This window comes from Anarhichas minor, unplaced genomic scaffold (assembly GCF_050575085.1).
Source record: "Anarhichas minor isolate MPS153535 unplaced genomic scaffold, ASM5057508v1 ptg000040l, whole genome shotgun sequence".
Taxonomy (NCBI): Eukaryota; Metazoa; Chordata; class Actinopteri; order Perciformes; family Anarhichadidae; genus Anarhichas; species Anarhichas minor.
The window spans coordinates 15020004-15040761 of NW_027466486.1; the positions used below are offsets into that span (position 1 = coordinate 15020004).

General features: G+C 41.1%; 1 protein-coding gene across 1 annotated transcript in view; it reads right to left on the minus strand.

The window, feature by feature from the left end:
* Nucleotides 1-20758, minus strand: part of nrxn3a (neurexin 3a) — a 127048-nt gene that overhangs the window by 21288 nt on the left and 85002 nt on the right. Inside the window, 8 exon segments of the mRNA XM_076108119.1 lie at nucleotides 5810-5929; nucleotides 9684-9857; nucleotides 10619-10809; nucleotides 11896-12156; nucleotides 12793-12913; nucleotides 13213-13332; nucleotides 17073-17099; nucleotides 19072-19275. Coding sequence (XP_075964234.1) covers nucleotides 5810-5929; nucleotides 9684-9857; nucleotides 10619-10809; nucleotides 11896-12156; nucleotides 12793-12913; nucleotides 13213-13332; nucleotides 17073-17099; nucleotides 19072-19275 — 1218 coding nt within the window.

The following is a 20758-nucleotide window of genomic DNA, read 5'->3' on the forward strand; positions in this document are numbered from 1 at the left end:
ACGGTCCTCTGTTGCTCTTCCTGAGGTTTCTTCCATTAATTCCCCATTAAAAGTTTTTTTTTGCTGAATTTTTCCTTTTCTGAATTTTGGGTCGAATAGTGTGTTGCATGCTGAAATAATTTTTAATTAAAGCCTTACCTCCATCATCTTAAGAAAAAGAAAAAAGTGATTTAAACAATGCACACACACTGTTGAATGCTTATACAATGCATTCAAGCTTTGACATTTGTGTAGCATTTTGAATCCATTGAGCATCAACGATTATGTCATTTAAATGGTAAATGCCTGAGCACTTGTACTTTTGCTCTGAACTCAGTAGATCTTCATCCTTTGTGTTAACATGCTCAAATGTATCTTGCTGTTGGGTAATGGAAATATATTCTTGTCATAGTTTATATTCTTATTAGTAGAACTGTTTTGTAACTTGTTTTCCTGCAAACTATCATAAGTTTGCATCATATAACTTGTGATCCATGCAGCTGACTGCACACATATCCTCTTCTTCTCTAAGTACTTATTGCATATTCACATGGTCTATGCCTCAAGAATAAAACGTATGCATCTGTGTGTCTGTTGTTACACAGATGAAGCACTTCTTCTACTTCTTTAACAGCCACGGCCTGCACCACTACCTGAAACAGGATGTTCCAGTACACAGGCCCCCACCCATGATCACTCTCTTTATGACTCTGTACAAATGTTAATCTGGAGTGCACACTTCTACGGAGTCTGAGTGACTCTGTGTAACTGAGCCTCTTCTCTGGCCAGAGAATAAATACTTTTAAAAGACAAGTTCTGTTCTGACAATTTTCTTCATTTCAGCTTAAAAAGACTCAACAGCGGGTAAAATCATTTCCCACCACACAGGTCATTTTCATTGTGACTTAGAACACAATGTGGAATGTCTAATTAGTCTAACGTTCAGCTGGTTTTAATTTTTGAGTAGTTCAAGTAGTTGGCAGAACATCTGGGTTTTGATCAGTGAAACAGGTGCACACTGTGATATGACAATTCAATTATAGAAAATATATATAATATAAAATGAGTTTTCTTCTATTCTCTTTTTATTCTAATTTTCAGCTTAAAAAGTAATATGCTGTCTTAGAAATGACAGTAGCTCAGTTTAGCTGAATGTGTTTGTCAAAGACCATGTGTAAAAATGTGTATTCTCATTCAAATAAAAGGGATGTATTGTACCAGATTTAGTTAATAGCGTATTTACATCTACAGTCCCTGGGCAAGTACAATACATCAGTTTTCATCGCCTTCATGTTTGTCTTTCCATAAACAAACAGTCTTTTATTTCTAGATTTTACAGAGAGAGAGAGCGAGAGACCAGGCTGAGAAGAAAGCTTATTAACACATTTTGAGATTATAATATTTGTTTTTGGCCAAGAACTTTGTATGTAATGTCCTTGGTTATGTCTACATCGGTGATAAATGATCAGAGGATGTCCTCTGCTCTATAAAAACAGACCTTCCCTGAATGATCTAAGTCCCTGAGGTGGCTGTTGATACTAAACAACAGTTCCATTAAAGCAAAATGAAGCTCCACAAACACGGTGACCTTTATTTATGCAAGGCGTGACAAAAAGTTGCAAAGCTTACACGAACAACAACCAAGCCAGATGGGCAAGTGAAGGTCAACAAACACATTATCACCTTATATATATCGTATAGTATATCAATACTGCTCATTCCACTCTTGCATTACATAGGTATACAAACCACGTCCCATCAGCCTCTCCTTCTCCAACCTCACCTATCTGCGCCTCCCAGGGAAGGAATACAATAATTATGTTTATCTCCTTCCCCTTTTCAAACTGCTGCTATCCTGCCACTCAGAGATGCATTCCATCATAAAGAGCAGGAGTGGATGGAGAGCTAGGACAGAATTTAAGTTGGGGCTGCTGTATATAGAGAAAGACGCACACTTTATGGCATGCACTTGGCGCTGATGGTAGGGTAGGGGGGGTTGGGGATTGATGGGAATGATCCAGCACACAGCAGAGCAAATATAAAGATGAGTGAAGGTAAAAACAATAGACTCCTGTCACCCCGCCGATGGCCCTGATTGCCTGTTAGCCTGCTCGCTTGTGACCAGATGGCCTGCACCCATCAATGCCTTGTGAATACCTGTATGATCCCCCACTAGACCTGGCACCTGTCTCTGTCACACACTTACTAGCTTATTCCAAATGTTCATACCTGGATTGAATTCCGGAAAAGGTCATATTTGATAACAATCACTTATGTGCTGGGTATCAGGGGCCATCCGTGCATATTCTAATGCATTGGTATTAGCTCAAATAAACCTGATGCCGCTGCTTACTTTATTTAACCAGGAGATTCATAATCTCTTCTGCAAGGGAGCTGGTCTTACTATACTCTACTGTTTGTTCACTTCAGGCTGCCACTGTTATGCCGTGTTCACACCAAACGCGGCGCTATTTTGATGCGCCGCAAATTCGCGCCCAACGCGCCGCCGGTCTCGCCGCGGACGTGTTCACACCAAACGCGGCGCGATTCACGCGAATCGCGACGGAGAGGGGGCGGGGCTTATCGCCCTGAAACCCATTCAACTGTCCGCCATTAACCATGGAAAAAATAACCTGTATTTCTGCTTAGTACGTGTTGTGGAAGTCACAGATATCCCGGGAAACTAAACGCCGTCATGTCTGGGTTCATAATATTGTCCAGAGGAGCTCTGTGGATTGTATCGAGCTGTATTCACCGTGTCTAGCAAGCCACACGTCGCTGTTTACTACAGCTGTATGAACACAAAATAAACTGATTTGGCTGTGATTTAACGGCAATAAACTGACAAAAAGGGACTCCGAAATAACTACGTAATGATGCCGATTTGTAGGCTACTTGTCTTCTCAATGGAGCGGATGGATCGGTGCTAGGCTAAGCTAACATTGTAGCAGACTCAGACTAACGTCATGTAGACGTAAATACGGCAGCGTCTATTCATTGTTTGTACCATATGGTTTACACACACACATTTATACACATAGTTTGGTCCGGTCTCTATTGATATGAGGGATCGTAGAGCTCTGGGTGAACACAGACGGCTATAGGATTTTTCCTGATTCAACAACGGCAGGATGTCAGTGATGACAGGGGAAGCAACTCAACGCTGATAGGCTATCGCGCCACAGCGTCACGCGAATATTTCGCAGAAGTTGAAAAATTTCAACTCACGCGTCAATCGCGCCGCAAATTCGCGTCCATCGCAACACGCCATCGCAGATTCGCGCGGCGCCAGTCTCATCGCGTCTGTGCATAGACTTTGTATGTAATCTAGACGCGCGTTGAATTTTCGACGCATTTGGTGTGAACGCAGCATTACAATTTCAACAATTGTGACCAGCTCTTTACCCTTGCAGGTCTGTTGGAGGGGTCATGGGAGTTTGCCCATCCAGTCTACATGTGTTTTGTGGACTTGGAGAAGGCCTATGACCGTGTCTATCGGAGAGTCCTGTGGGGGTTACTGTGGGAATATAGGGTCCTGGGTCGTTGCTACGAGCCATACGGTCCTTGTAGGACCAAAGTGAGAGCCAAAAGCAAAGTTTCCAGTGCGTGTCACCAATCCTGTTTATGATTTTCACGGATAGGATTTCAAGGTCCATCTACGTTCAGACTATGCTCATGAGCTTTGGGTAGCAACCGAAAGAATGACATTGCGGATGTAAGTAGCCGAAATTAGCTTCCTTTGTAGAGTGGCTTGGAGATTTGAGAGTTGAGTTGCTGCTCCTTTGTGTCGAAAGGGGCGAGCTTAGATGGTTCGGGCATCTGATCAGGATGCCTCCTGGCCGTCTCTCTTAAGAGGTTTTCCAGGCATGTTCAACTAGCAAGAGGTCCCGGGGTAGACGCAGAACACGCTGGAGAGATTACATATCTCGTCTGGCTTGGGAACACCTCATTGTTCCCCAGGAGGAGCTGTAAAAGTGTTGCTAGGGTGAGGTACGTCTGGAAGAGCCTGCTGCCCCTGTGACCTGGCCCCGGATAAGCAAATATATGGATGGATTGATTGCGTTCCCCCTTCTGGCTATGAGAAAGAATGCAAGTTTAGGCATCGCTGCAAGGCTTCACTTTCAGACCCAGAGGTTGCAGCCTTATTTGGATTAGTTAGCTTGTGAAAAATAAGGTGGGCCAATATTAGGTTGTTATTTGAGACTGTCCTCTCCTAAAACATCACCCCAAAGATTTTACAACCCATGTTTAAGTTTATTAATAGGCCTTAGTATTTATAGTGCTAAAGAGGAAGTCAGGTGATATTGTAGAGTGACTAAGGCGACATCCACACTAATACGTTTTCGTTTTAAAATGGAGTTTTAAAACAAAAACGATCTCTGTCCACACGGCGTTTCAGCATCGTTTTCTAAAAGATCTCCGCCCAGACTAAAACGCCTGAAAAATAATATCACGTGACTATTCATGTACACCGGGCATGGGGTGGGTGGGTGGGTGCTGATGTAAACAGGAAGTAGATTGGTTGCTTAGTTAAAAAAATACGACTTAAGTGACATACTTATTTTAACCCAATTTATGATCTTTTCCTAAATCTAACCAATAAGTTTTGTTGCCCAAACCTAACCAAACTGCGACTGTGTCACCACGTTACCCACGTGTTTAATACTGTGACCGTTACGTTTAGGTATGAGGGCGTGTTGATCTTCTGCCATCGGTAGGAGCCCTAATTTAAGAAACGCTCCTGTGGGCCGTTTTAATTCAAGTTTATTCCATTTTGTTCATAAAGCACAATTTCACAAATTACAAATCTGCCCTAGAGGGCTTTACAATCCATAAACTTTCATTGTTATGCAGATAATATCCAATTATATCTTTTAATAAAGCCAGACGAAACCAACCTTAGCTAAAGTCCAACCATGCCTGAAGGATGTAAAAACCCGGATGACCTGCAAGTTCCTGCTGTTAAACTGAGACAAAACTGTTATTCTACTAACACCTCCGAAATCAATGATCTAATGATATAGTTATTCTATATGGCATTGCCCTGGCATCCAGCACCAACATAAAGCATCTCAGAGTTATCTTTGACCAGGATATGTCACTGTGGGGTCACTTCGTGGTAGGCACGTCCTGATTAGCTGGCTATGATTATGCAAATTTTTAGTGGGGGCGAATGGGTGCTTGTGATTTGATGAGAGTATTAATCAAAGAGTCCAGTAGAAGGTGGAGCCTGTTAGAAAAGTAATTATACCTTGCCATTGTACTCATTGGTACTCTCTAAGGCCTTAAAACTTCCAAGCACTGTAACCACCGATTAAACTCAGACATGTGCACCAGCCATCACTTACCTCTCACAAGGCACATCAAATCAAAATCACATAAAGAATTGTAATCAACATTTTGCATGTTGGGTCTTCGGAGGAGCTTGTTGATTATTGTGTTAATTGATGACTCTAAATTGTTGGTGAGTGTTGTCTGTCTCCATGTGTCAGCTCTGTGATAGGCTGGCGACCTGATCCCCGCGACCCTGAATAAGATAAGCGGCTAGCATAATGGATGGATGAATTCATGCGAGTTAACCTTTGGAGTGAATGTGCAGTCTTTGCTTTTTAGACACAAACTTCTGTCAATACAGATGTTTGCTGTGACTCTAACCTAAACTTCTGTATATCCATGAATCGCATGTTACCTTATCTTTGTTATCACTTTCATCATCATCATTCTAAGCACTCACTGATGGAGCAAACACGGTGTTTAGTTGGTGGGATTTTGTCCACTCTCTGTCGTACATGTGTGACATTAGATATTTAACAGTGAGATCAGTACTCACGGTCATTGCACTGTGTGCCAGTGTAGGAGGTCATGGAGCAGTCACAGGTGTAGTTCTCCCACTGCTGGATACAAATACCCATGTTGGCACAGGAGTCCTCCTGACAGGTGGTGCTGGGACCTGTAGAAATCCAGCAATCCCCGGAACCACAGACACACGCATAGAGAGAGAGAGAGAGAGAGAGAGAGAGAGAGAGAGAGAGAGAGAGAGAGAGAGAGAGAGAGAGAGAGAGAGAGAGAGAGAGAGAGACTTGGAGTAATACATAACCATAATCCGTACATGAGTGAAGTGAACCCAGAGCCTACTTTAAAGGGACATTACTTTGGTTTAGAGCTCTGAGAGCATGTATTTCATCCACACCCAGCCCCTCCTGACCGATTATCTAAAACACTTCACAATACAATTTTGGTTTTTCATCCACATGGATGAATGCGTTAAGGCTGCCGGTGTCTAATCAGCTTTGGTTTTATAAGCTATCCGCCTGTTAAACCACTACAGTGCAAGAGAAGTGCATCTAAGTGGCAGCATTCAGACTTCTGCATAGGTCTTAACACAACATGTGTCTATTCAGTGTGGCATACTAAAATGTATGGACCAAATACGACGTCTCCCTTGTCCTCTATTGGGCACTCCCCTCACCCTGATTATCCTGAAGCCACATGACCCTATATCTAACCCATCTATGTGTGTGGGGGATTGGCTCTTCCAAACATGGAATTATGTAACATAGCATTTGAAATGAATAAGCTGGTATACGGCACTATAGGCAAATTATGAATGGGTAAAAATGGAGGGGATAGTTGCAGCACTATCTCGGGTTATGGATTTGTTATCACAAAAACACACCAAAACAGAACAAAGAAATCTAATTTTACAAGACTCTCAGTGGGCATGGGCAAGGGCACACACGATTCTGGGGATTTCTCAATACAAACAAAATTGTAAATATGGTATTTTACACCCCTGAAACTTTAAAACATGGGCTTAATGCAGGGCAGCCAGAAGGGTTTCCCAGAATCCCCACAATTATGTCTACTCAGAGACAAATCGCTTGTGCCACCTTGCAGCTGGTGTTAAGTGTATTCTTTGTATTACTGTCTGTGAATCCTGATTTTTGTATCAATGTATAATGTTAATATGTTGGTATGTACTAAATGTATGTTCCATAGATGTCCCCACAGTGTTACACGTAAGGAGAAAATAGTGTTGGAACCATTCTTTCCCCCCAAACACCCAGACTGTTTTCCAGTCCAGAAAAGCGTCACCGACCATCAATCAGCTGGGCTATAAGCTGTTAGTCCTTTTGTCTTTGGACCCTTGCAGTCTACTCAGTGGTTAGTATGTTCTTCTGATATTCTGTGATCCAGTTCCAATAGTGCTAACCCTGGTTGAACCATTGTAGTCTTGTATTGTAGTCTTGTGTTCTATGTGAACAAAACAAACCCTTCATACATCCAATTGTAAAGACTACGTTCTACAAACTAAAAGCATTAGTATTCTTAGACATCTGACTGTAACGAATCACTTTAGTAGCAGTCCAAATGGCAGTGTAAATGAGGGGTTGTCTTTTATATTTTCAAATTGATTTCTGCTCCATACCTACCCTGTTTAAATGCTATTAGTAATGTGTTTCATGATGACCCTGACCCCATATGAGCCAATACGAGTTGCATCTCTGCAGATTTTTTCCTTCTCCATGCACTTTGGAAGTAGGTGTAGTTGTGTTGAGCATCTCTAGTCTGCCTCTACTATTGTGGTTATGTGAAATTTCTAAATATATCTACTTTAATTTAGGTCCATAAATGGTCACAGCATGCCAACGGTCAGTCTGCATCAACTCATTTAACTCAGGTCAATGTGTTCAGTTGAGACTTACCTGGTAAACTGATGCAAGCTGCTCTGTTAAAGAGGATGTTCAGGACCAAGTGAATTGCTGATGAGTTGGAGGAGTAGATTGAATTTTGGAATTTACGGGGACAAGGCAGGAAAATCCTGCAGCTGATCCGCTGATCGGGCTCAGGATTTAATGTATGATGTAACCACAGTGAGAAGCTTATTCATGTTACTGCTGGTACTGTTCTGTTAAATGTTTGCCAGAGTGCAGTATCACCATCTAGTGACAGTAAGATATATAGCTGACTCAACTATCATTACTGGTCATCCTTTGATCAGGGCTCACTGGCTAAAGAAACACAAATCCATTTATGCGATGAAAGCTTGTAATGAAAAGCAGGCCGTGCATGGCGGTGTAGTCAAATGACCAATCAACTGATCATGATACATAAGCAAAAAAAAATAGAACAGAAATCACACAAGCACAAAAAAAATGAGACAGAATGCCATGGAGAAGACCAACATTGTGATTGATGACATTTTATTTTGAAAAATAAATGTGTCAACCATTACTTTCTTGCAGTGCATACAGTACAGTAAAAAGCATTGTTTTCTAAAAGCCCATTCAGACTGTCACAGCGAGGAGGACATACAGTACACAATGTTATCGTCTGTTTTGATTTAAATGAAACATAAACTAACACATGTATTTGTCTAACATGGAGCTCTGTAAATTAATGTGAAAAAAAAAACAGAGTACACTCAATGTCCAACTGAATGATATGGCAAGAGTAAACATCTGTACAGAAAATGATTTCCATGCAACAGGTTGTGGACGCCCAGAACCGTAAGACCATGACAAAAAACAACTACAAAAGAATGACGACTTGCACAGGAAGATGGAAACATTTTGTCCACAGTGACATCTACTTGCTCTTGCAAAATGTTTCAACAGCCCCTTTTGATGTAGCTACAATATGCATGAACTATTGGAAATCAACACAAAACAAATTAAACCATTAGGCAAGTTTTGCTTTGTGAAAAAAAGGACATGGACTGAGTCTGGGTATGGCCTGATGAAGATTTCCAAAGCTGCTGTGATTTCACGGCCTGCTCTAAACCTGCACATCCATAGACTTTTTATGAGGCAACCATTTTTTTTTGTATTTACATTGTTAGTTTGTTCTACTTCCCTGTAATTGGCCATTTGCTAAGCCCCTCCCCCAAACAGTGAAGCCCAAAAGTTAAGGCTTTAGTTAAGACGTTTCCGTCTTGTGTCTGACAGAAAAGTTACGCTTCTAACTATAAAGCAATGAGTCTCTGTCTGTGTGTGTGTGGGCGTATCCTCTGCATGTCTCCAGAACCGTTCATGAACGGTTCTTTGTTTGAGGAATTACATCAGTACCATTGTTATCATGCAGCGTTGGAATGCAAAGCTTGACAAGCATAGCAACAATAACTAAGGGGGACGAGGCTTAGTGGAGGGTCAATTAGATATGCAATAGAATTCATTCAAATGTTTTCTTCATTTTTTAGAAATTTTGCACTGAGTGTATCTCTCTACAATCAAATGCATACGGCTTTGTATCTCCACCCCTGAACCAGCCACTCGTAAGGACCTCTGTATTACCTTCTCTCTACGATGATATTGCATAAGACTCTAAACATTCACAAAATTCCAAACAAAAATGAAACTTTACAAAAGCAAAAGAGATAAAAATGGAGTATTCTGGCAGTATTGTATGTCACTGCACTGGCAAAAACTGCTCTGACGGTGATCGCAATGACACTGTCAGGGGGCGACCAATGTGGCCGATAACAGGTGGCAGTGTCGTGGGATTGTTTAATGTTTGGCCTGACTAGCAGTGGGTGAGTGAGGCTACAAGTACGGTTATTAGAATGGAGGGGATTCTGTATGAATGCAGGGCTGTTGAGCTACTGTTTGCATTGAGCAGGAAGAAAGGGCTGCCGGAGCTGGAGTTGGAGTTGAACTTTGTGTTGTAGAAGTCTAATTCAGGCTCAGATTTGAGGGACGGTGTACCTTCGCATCCACGCTCTATCTGCCCGCTGCGAAACAAGGCATCACTGAGGAGATCCGGCAGGCGACCGTTAAGGTCCACCGATGCCAAACAGCCCTGGTAGCCTTCTCTGGAAGCCACCAGTTTAGGCAGGCTGCCATACATGCCTGGACCCAGTCCTGCGATGAAGAGATCACCTGTGGTGTAGATAAGATAGGGACACTGTAGGAGGATTTTATCTCATATGTCTATGTTATAAATCTTGTCTTTAAATATCAGCTTTTTGTTTTTTTACAGATATGTGCCATCTTCATTTGTCAGGGTAGAGTATACTTTTACCAAGTATATAGTAAATGTACAAAGTTATAATACACAACTGCAAAGCACAACAATTTTTGGGGTGTCATGGGGTCGGAGGTTACACTGTAAAATGCAGCAGAATGTAATCATGTGACAGTTTGGCAATCCAACGGCCCAAAGCCAGTGTTAAATTGCTACCAGTTTCTAATTCGTCAGAACCAAAACACATAATCTTCTAGGCAGCCTGTCCATGGCTGTTCACTTTAGAAAGCAACACAGCCAGCATCAGAGCTTGTGCTTTATTTTCTTTCTCCCTCATTGATCCAATTTGCTGCTGGCTATTTCCTCTCTGAAAAGATGGATATCTGGCGCCACCTGATGCATAGAATGAGCTCTCAATACTACTTACCATACCTTACGTCCAACATTTTGAACTATTCCTTTAATGGTATGACAGAAAAACATTTTCCACGATAAATATTATTGTAAGAAAAATGACCTTTACCCTGTTGAAGCACAAAATAAATGATGTGGGTCGCATGTCGAAGAATGGATCCATTTGAATGCACAGTGACAGTTTTTTTAGTAGTTCAACGACATGCTGGACACACAAGAAGATGCACACATGTAACATGTGACAGTCATGTCATTTGCATACCTTTCAGGTCCAGATTCTTGGCCCCATTGATACTCTGACTAGTGGCCGAAGCATCTACTTTCAGTGTGTGGGTGTTGCTGTTGTCTCGGGTGATGGCCACATTGTGCCACTGGTTGTCATTCAATGCCCTGTCACTTTTGCCCTTGATGAGGTTGGGCCCATTTCCAAGGTCAAAAACATAATGGATGTATCTGCAGGAGGAAAGTTATGAGAGTTACAAATCGCTTCAGAAATCTTCAGCCTTCTGCTTTTAAAGCTTTTCTTTGAAATGCTCACAAACTGGCAGCACTCAACCAAAAGGTGGGCAATTTTTGAAGAGTGTAATTGTTACAGGTACAGCAGGTCATCCACTAATTTGAGGGATGGGGGTTCTATCCCCAGCTCCTCCATTCTGCATGTTGAAATGTCTTTGGGCAAAACACTGAACCCACAGATTGCTCCCAAAGGCTGAGCCGTCATTGTGAGTGTCTGTGAATGAGCATGGACCTCAACAATGAGGTTCCTGAGGTAAAAATCCCATTCATAGTTTCAATTGACCAACATGGCGGCTCGTTTGTATACTTTCTCTAATATCACAAAAAAACTTCACCAAGATATGTTTCTGAAAATGTTTGAGGTGAGAAGACATGTAGTTAGTTATTACACTGTGTGTGTGTGTGTGTGTGTGTGTGTGTGTGTGTGTGTGTGTGTACAAGACCTAGTAATAGAGAAACTCAAAATAAATTCAATCTGCAATAACTGCTATGAGCCACTTGAGAGCAGCAGAAACAATCCCCTTTCATGTTAGCATATGGTTGCTTATTCACACATCCAGCTGTTACAGAGCAACATGTTCATTCATTTGGTATTCGTGTCCACCTGATGAATAAATGTCCATTATTCACGCTGGTGTGAGCTCTGCTTTTGGTTGCTAACTGTGTCTGTCAACTGTTGACTTACTGCTGAGTAAGTGGTGTAAAGTAGGTTTTTAGAGTGTTTTCATTGAAAAAAGACGGCAGGCATGATGCAATGAGAGACGTGTAAAGTAGCAGACGCTCAAACACAGAGGGATCTCACTATAAAGCTCTGTAAAGCTGCCAGTTGCTGCAGATTCAGCTGAGAATTCTCTGTAGGTTCATCGCTATGAGCGACTTCTTTACATTGTCATTTCATACATTGTTATTATGAAAGTATTTACGATAGCAGCTTTAAGTTGGTAATCACATAAGGCTACTCCTAAACCTTCAAGGTTCCAATGTGTAAAAGGTTAACAAGCATCCTTTCAAAATAAGACTTACCCTTTTACCAGTTCTACAGCGATAAAATCGTTGCCGTCTCCAGAGTTGAAGATTATGAAGCCGTCTGGGGAGGTTGTCTTGAACTGGAAGAAGAGGTGCATGGATGTGTAGGCCTGTAGGGTGGCCAGGCTCAGATAGCTGCTCTTGGATTTGAAGGTGACAGGGTCGGCGATGATAGAACGAATCCCAAAGCGTGCATTGAGCTCGCAATAATCAATGTCACCATTCTTGCACAGGTCGATGTAGAGCATGCCGTTAAACCTGAGGAAAGGACAGGAACAGACACTTGACATGATTGACTTCAAAATAAGAGTCTTCTTGTCCTTCAAAGCCTGCTAAACAATTGTTGGTCAAGGATAATTAAAAGTAAAGAAAACTAAGTTTAGGGTATGAGAGACCCGTAGCTAAATAAAGCTCCAGTTTGCTTCTTGAAAAAAATAAAGCCATTTGGGGAGAAAGCCATAGCAGAACTCCACAACAAGCTGGCAAACAAACTGCCTGACAAATCTTATATCTTACAAAGTAATACAGCATATTTAAATATTTGAACTTACAAATGGCATTCATTTTGTCCTGTGTCTTATTATCACCCTCGGACAAACACAAGTCTCACATTAACTAAGCAATTTGATTTGGACTCCACCAAGTCCTGAGAAAAATATCTGGCTCTTTAGTTACTCCAGTGTTCTTCACCAGCTGCTCTCTAAATGTTCCTTATGTACAGTTGCAGAATGCTGAGACTGGAGCAAACAGTAAAACCATAATAATTACCTAAAAAAGGGAAAGATATTCTGTAGAGCTATCATTTTGGGTGGCAACTCTCTGTTATTAGTAAAATGTTAAATATATACTAGTATACATTTAAAAAGGTAAAGTAAAAGTAGGTTATCGGAGTACCTAAGGCTCTGCAGATGACCAATGAAGCTGGATGGGATGCTGGAAACAAATTGACGCTCTGTCATGGTGCCCGTTTCGATGTTGTGGAACTCCAGGCGAGTGTGGTCGCCCACCATTTGGCCTGAAGACGGGGAGGGTGGAGGGGATGGGTTGAAAAGAAAGACAAAAACGAAAAGAAAAGAGAACACTGTCTGACACTAACACAAAAGGGCTGATTTAAGGAGAAAATTACATTAACAGTATTAGATGGATGCAAAGTGCCATCAAAGATTACAGATCTACATGCTTTCTTTGTAGCGGGATTACATACTGATTTTCTCAGCCTCTATGGCAACACACCTCAGCATGGTGTAATACCACTGACAAGGCAACACTAAGAGCATTCCTTCAAGCATGAACCGAGTTGATGCAGGTAAGTACCTTCTGCTACATCATCGTCAACAGTTAGCTTGTAGGTTTTGCCGCGTCGCACCACTCGCACTGTATGCCATTCATTATCATTGAGCTTTTGCCCGGCATACAGGTTCTCCGGTCCCTTGCCTGAGAACAATGGTCAATCACAAAGTTAAAGACATCCTGAGGCTCAAACCAAACCGTTGTTTTCCCAACTGTCAGCCTTGAATCATTGGCAGAATTCTACAAGCAGCTTAGCTTAGCTTGAAAAATGGCTTTAAATATAGGTCAAAGTAGCTCTTATGCTTTAGGGAAACAAAGGTTTGGTTTAGTCAGTGAAATACACAGAGAAAAAACACACAAAGTACTTGACATTTATAATTCTTATCAAATACACCTCACCACTATACTGCAGAAAAGAAAAGAGGCTTGACTCTCAAATAGAAAGGGAAAATACAGTCGGACAAATTGCTTTTACTCATCATAGGCTTCCAGAAATTCTTTCCCTTCTCTTATTCCCTTCCTTGCGTCCTTTCATTTCTCTCTTCATTGCTTCGTCTGACTATGAAATCCAAACTAAAACCACCAAAGTAACCTCAGCCACATCAGTCACCAGTCCAATATAAAATGTCATTCTTGCCTATTTGTTACCTATCTCGTCTTTTTGATCCATGACTTGATGAAATACATCTATACCAACATCTATACCAACAGAAAATACATGTGGACGCTAGTGTATACGATGCCAATACTCAAAGGGATGCTTAAAGAACTCTTAGGTGAGATACCAACAAGTCCTCCAAACTAAACAACAAAATATGTAGTTTTTTTAGTTCTCTATAACACCTGCAAGCACAAATGAGATCCACGTGTGTGAAACTCAAACAGCCGCAGATGCATATTACTTTTGAGAGCGCTTTCACATCACTGCATGCAGAATATCGCATGAAAAACATGCTTTGAGTGTGAGGAGTGTCCCCTTGCGGAACTACTATCACTGCTCTTTTGCTGGTAAAACATTCACCTGCTCGCTTGCGAGTGTTTTTTCTTTTTGACAGTAAGTGGGCGGACCCAATCACCATTGTATCACTAAATTTAAATTGGTTACAATCCTCGTCTTTGGATTGGCCGGATATCACTCCCGACCATAGACTGTACATAAGAAGTGGACGTAGTCATCGTGACGTCACCCATTGCTTTGTGTTATGAAGCCTCCAGTTTGACGATTTTGCCGGCGCCATCTTGAATTACGGCCATCGCCATGTTGTTTTTTCTCACCACTGTCGCCCCAGTGGTTGCTTATGGGTAGAATGTTGGGTCTCTGTAAATGATCACACGGTCTATACTTGCTTGTTATGAAAAGTGTCTCAAGACAACTTCTTTTATGATCTGATGCTATATAAAGAAATTGAATCAAATTAAATTAACCTAATCTTATCTTACCCCCAAGTTTAAACCTACAAGAGATGTCATGCCTAATTGTAACTTCAAACAGAGATGATTTTTGTGATCATATATTTACGGAGATACACCTTAGTTGTTGCTCCTCGTACTGCTGGCACAGCTGCAACAGCGACAGACATTAAGACTAGATTTTCAAATGACTTTTACCTCAATTCTCAAACTGACCAACCTAATGTTATACTGGAAAGAAAAGATGAAGGCCTGCACCAAGGATAGATCTATAAAGTGTTAAACCAAAGAGCAAAGATTCACTCAGATCATACTACAACTTGACTCACTCTCACTCACATTCACACACATAACTCAACTCATACACTCACTCATCGATTGTAAACCGAACAGCTAATAATAAGGTGAAATCTCAATGGCCTCATTATGAGTAAAAGCAATCTGTATCATAACTATAAAGAACTTTACGTTGTAAAAGCAGCAGACACACTTGTAGAGAATCACCATTCCTAAACTTTGATTGGGTAGAATGTAACCTGACAGAATAATACAATGGATTGAACCACATTTTCCGAACAATACAAAACTTTCCTGCATGTTCTGCGTAATTTGGGAATTCAGTTTTGATATTCAGTTAATAATCTTTAGCAACTGTTTAAGTATAGTAATATATATCGTTTCTCTCTGTTGGGACTATGAGGACTATTGTTGGTAAAGTTTATGTTACAACAAAGTTTTACAGCTGGAATAAAAATATCTTTTATCAATTACACACACATGTGCACTGGACTCCATGTACAGTATGCTAATTTAATTAAAGAAAAACATTCCCCTAAACCATGTTAAGACTGTATGTTGCCTTTTCTTCTGAATGTGTCAGCTGTCGAAATAACTGCACTTACATTGACTATGTTTACATGCACCAAATACTTTTGCCCTTATTGTGAAAAAGACAATATATATTTCACTTATGTTCTCATACATATTCCGTTAAACGTAAAACAACCCCATGACGCATCCTCATCACCATGGTAGGGAATCCCGCGTCAACGCCATTCTCGGCTGTGTTTGATGGGTCGATGCCCAAACCTGTCGTTTATCACGTCATAATATGAAAAAATGAAAAGGCAGGAGCCGCTTGTGCCATTTTGTTTCTTTGCGTCAGAATCGTTTTTTTCAAAGTTTTCCTCCGGTGGAGGACTAGTCAGACCTTGTGAACACAGCCTCCCTCTTTCATTCCTTCAACCACCTTCTTGAAAAGGTCGGCGTTACGATATTTGCGCTGGTCCCAAAAAGTCCTTCATCATGCTTAAAAGTAGGTGTGTTTCTCCTTCAGACCAGAAATGTGGGATTCTCCTTTGGACATGCATCTCTACTCCAGCGTTGCAGACTAATGGCTAGTAGTTGGTTTGAGTTTAACACACAGAGCTGATGATAAACAGGAAAGAGGCCGTGTGTCGCACAGAGCCGTAAAAACCTCTATTGAGACGCATATTCTGACTGCGCTGTATACATGCTCCTAAAACCTGAATAATATCACACACGTCTTAATTGGAAAACGCTCCATTCGGAATAACGCCTAATTCCGAATTTACAAACTGAATATGGTGTTTACATGAACCATATACAATTCTCAATATTGTCCTATTCAGAATAACAGTGGAAAATGAGTGTGCATGTAAACGTAGTCATTGTGGTCGATGTTATAGTCTAATGAAATGTGGCTTCTCATTTGTAGTGGGTTCTTGAAGCACTAAGCAAGTACTGTTGCATGCACTATAATGAAATGTACCCGTTATTATAATTAACATCACTGGATGGAAGTAACTATGTTGTTTTGGTGTTAGAAAAAGGGGGTTCCGCAGCATTAAGATGGGGTCAGTGTTAAGGTTATTTGGCCTGTGGGAGGTGCACCAAATAGGCAGACAGTGTTGAACAGCTTCATCTACAGTATTACAATTATTAATAGACCATCCAAATTAAGTGTGTCAGTTACTGGGACCAATGTGTTTCAGGACAGTCAAGATATTTGGTAAGAGGACCTAAGTAGTACTTAGCTACAACTAAAACCTGCCTCTCAGATTGTAATCACATAATGTCATCACTTACAATAAAAAGTGATGACTAGGAATTTCCTACACTTACCTAAAAGTTGTGAAGTGAAGTACATATTGTTACTACTGTGTACAGGGCAACATGGTGTGAGAATACAACTGTAAACCTATAGAGTAAAGTAGTTTAGATCTGTCTAATAATTCAAATGAATCACCACTCATTCCATTTGACTGAGGCTATTTCTTTTGGTTCCTGTTGAATTATGGGTAGTCTAACCATCATCCTCCACACGATAGGCTTAAAAGAAAGTGGAGGGCAGTGCAGGACTCACATTGTAAAAACACATTTCCTTAAAAAAAAAAAATACATCAACATACCATCAACATTAAAAGCAAAATGAAACTTGAGTGTTAACTTACTGGTGTTACAGTTTATCCTGATACAGTCTAGATGGGGAAGAATAAATGACAGATGAAATTGCATCCTTCAAGGTTACTGCTGCAGACATCCAAAAACAAAAAGTCCACCCTTCCGGGGACGTACACATGCAGGAAGGCAGCCATTTTATTCATTTAGTATTTAGTCAACTTTATGCTAAATTACCATGAAATAAATGATATACTTTAAATATTTCCAAAAACATCATTTAATAGTAAATAAGATAATGCATGGATTTGTCAAAGAAATGTGCTGGTTGTAAAAGCTGCTTTTCTAGAGCTTGGGCTCTTTTGTTACCCATAGTACCAGAGTTGAAATTTATTAATTGTTTCGGCAAAGTATTTACAGTAAAATGGCCACTTGTAGTACCAGCCACATGAGTTTTCCAACCCAACACTGACTGTTCCTCCTTAGGTTTGAATATTAAGAATAGAAAAGTCAAAGCCTCGGGCTCCAAAGCCTCCGCACCAGCAAGGTGGTAGCAGCCATCTGACTTAGAGCCACGGACCTTTGAGAAGTCAAGAAATACAGACTGAGAATTTGTTCATTTGATATGCTATTAAAACAGCAAAAAGGTTGATTTTGTCAGTCAATGGTGTGATAGACAGTAAAAATCTAAAGTATCTGAACAGAGGCCACAATAACTGCTGTAAGCAGTTGTGAAGACAGTGAGGGTTGGTCAGCATGTGGCTGGTGGTTTCATGTGTCGTCAACCGCAACAGAAAAGTGGGAGCAAACAGCCACGATCCAATCAGCACCAGCACCATGCAGAGGCACAGGAACCCCAACCATCAGATCCGGAGTGCTACACTATGCCTACATGTGTTACATCAGAGGCTAGACCTTTACAATCGTTTTTACAAACGTTCTGTAGGAAATCACACAGATTAACATAGGCTAAGCAATCATCTCTGACCAATTGGAGCTGCACAACATAAACATGTTGACTAAAATCTGGGGTGTGACTTACATGACATACATTCATATAATTAGTGAATGAGTTATGTAAATGTGGCTTGGCAAACCAGCTGATGTCTGTTAATATTGCCATTACTCTTACGTGACATGTCATATGTTATATGCAACATATAAATTGATTAGTGTGACTTATAATTCTCATACTTCTTTACAAAGTATGATTGGAAGTATTTGGGGTCGCAGCCAGCTGTAGGTTTAGCTGGGCTCTGTTCTCGGGCTGTTCGCCTGACGGGCCGCAGGCTTAAGGCCTTTGAAGGGGTGAATACCATCTTTTGACAAAGCATGATGGAAAATGGAGTTGACAGGGAAACATAAAAACAAAAACACAGAAAAAGCATCGACTTCCAGAAAAGACATCATTAGCAAAGAAAACAACCACCCAGGAGAAGAGGAAGGTGAGAGAGAAATGACTCGATGTCAGACAGAAAATGAGAGAAAATTAGTGAGAAAGACAAAATCGGTTTTTTCTAATATCCTGTTGAATGATGGACTGAAGATCAGTGGGCATACTTGGTGAAAGTCACCTCTTAGAAAGTCTGAGTACACTCTGTTCCTTTAAAAGATTTACGAGAACCCAGTCTTTAAGCACATTATCTCTACTTTACTCTTATTGTGCTGTGACTGTCTCACAAGTTCTGCAAACAAGAATACGGGTATGACTTTGGTTTGTCTGTTTCAAAGAGGGGCCAAACATGTTTACCACTGAAATGAAATAAGTTCTGATGTGGAGCCTAAGATGTTATCCTGTAAAGAGTGGTTTTCAGTAAGCAGTCCATAGTTATGTGTGTGTAAAAACTGCATGAACACCCATGCAAAAGAAATCTCTTATCAATGTTCTAAAGCTGGGGAACCATAGTGATGAGTAACTGATGGAAAAACAAAAATTGTGCATAAAGACATAGAAGTGAAAGGAGAGGTCACCGCTCAACAGTGAACTGTCTCAGGGTGAAGGTGGAGGTGTGTGGAGGCAGATGGGTGGGGGTGGGTGTGGGCATACGATACCTAGGTTGACCGTGAGTTTGACGCGACCGCCGTCCAACTCCAGCCTGAGCGTGTCGGCTGATTCTCGAGATGTGGTGGCCATGAGGAGGCCATAGGCCCGCTGGGAGCGAAAACGCAGGGAGACGTCCTCGGCCTCAGTGTGCATGATGTTGGGCATCACCACCTTCATATACATGCTGCCATCATAGGAGAGGATGGAAGCCTCTGTGTGAGAGAGTCAGGAGCATAGACAGATGTTAGCAATAGCAGCAGCTGGGACCTGACACTGTGGAAATGCTCGCGGCTCTAGGGCTGCCAATGTTAGTCAGACGATCCAGACCATGGCTGGATTAAAGAAAGAATGTAAAGAATTAAACTGCTGGGGGGCTCCCTGCTCTGTTTTCCCTTCTTATACATGAATATTAGATAGGAGAGATGGGTACGGTGGAATATGGAGAGTGGGAAACAGACAAGTTCTCGGAGACTGAGCTGCTGAGTTGGCTGACACGTTCATAAATATCTTCAATCCATCCACAGTACATTGTCTCCACATGCCAAAAAAACATATACAATAGTGCAAGTCCTGAAGCAGACAGCAATAACCTGGCTCAACGACTACAGGCCCGTCGCATTAACACCAATAATCATGAAGTGCCTGGAAAGACTCGTCCATCGGCACATCATGGCTGCACTCCCACCCACCCTGGATCCACACCAATCCGCATACAGACCCATCATCGACTTCAGGAGGAAGCAGAGTGACCATCCCCCACTGCACATAAAGAGGGGATAGAGTCTACAGTTGTAGTTTCCTGGGCACCCACATTTAAGATCTCACATGGTCAACCAGCATAAACTCTCTGGTTGAAAAGGCACAGCTTCCTAAGAACACTCAGGAGAGTCAACCTACCACAATATGTTTATGAGAAGTACGTGTTCATTGTAGTTCAAATTGGGGGTACTGTGTTATTTATCACCAGCTACATTGTTAGGCCAGTGGATCACCAGTAGGTGTCAGTGTTGCTACATGAGCAGTGTCTGTGAAGGTACAGTCACAGGGAAGTCTCGCGTGAATATGCGAGATTATGACAATCTCTGTGTATAAAATGGAAGCAGAAAATGCTGTGTAGCAACTGTATACCTAAAGGCATGTTTGTGTAGTTTGCAGAATACTTTCACTAAATGTGTAGCACCAGATTTAGCCTGTGTGACATCATTCTGTGCACCGCTACAACAATATAATACATGGCTGACAAGAAGGCTCTGCAAATGTGCAAATACACATTTCAAAAGGTAAAATAATTGATGAATTGAATTTGCATTTAGAATGCATTCATAAAAATAAAGAATATCATTATATTTGCCAGTCGACAATTATCTTACTGTTTACATATGTTGTTGGGCATACAATGACCCTACGATGAAATAGACAAGATCGTCCATAAAACTCAGTCACAAAATAGAAAAATCAACACAAAAACGAAAACAGAACATTTTAGAAAACACAATGGCAAAACGGTAAATGCAAGAAAAACAAACAAAAAAAACCTTAAAATCTAAAACATTACAACACTTCACAAAACAGAAAAGGATGTTATATCCATGGCTAATCAGCGCATCATGGGAGTTTACTTATATATAGTATCGCTGATCTTGATTTAACTATAAATTGACTTAAGTTCTCTAACTAAACTTAGCACGAAGACTG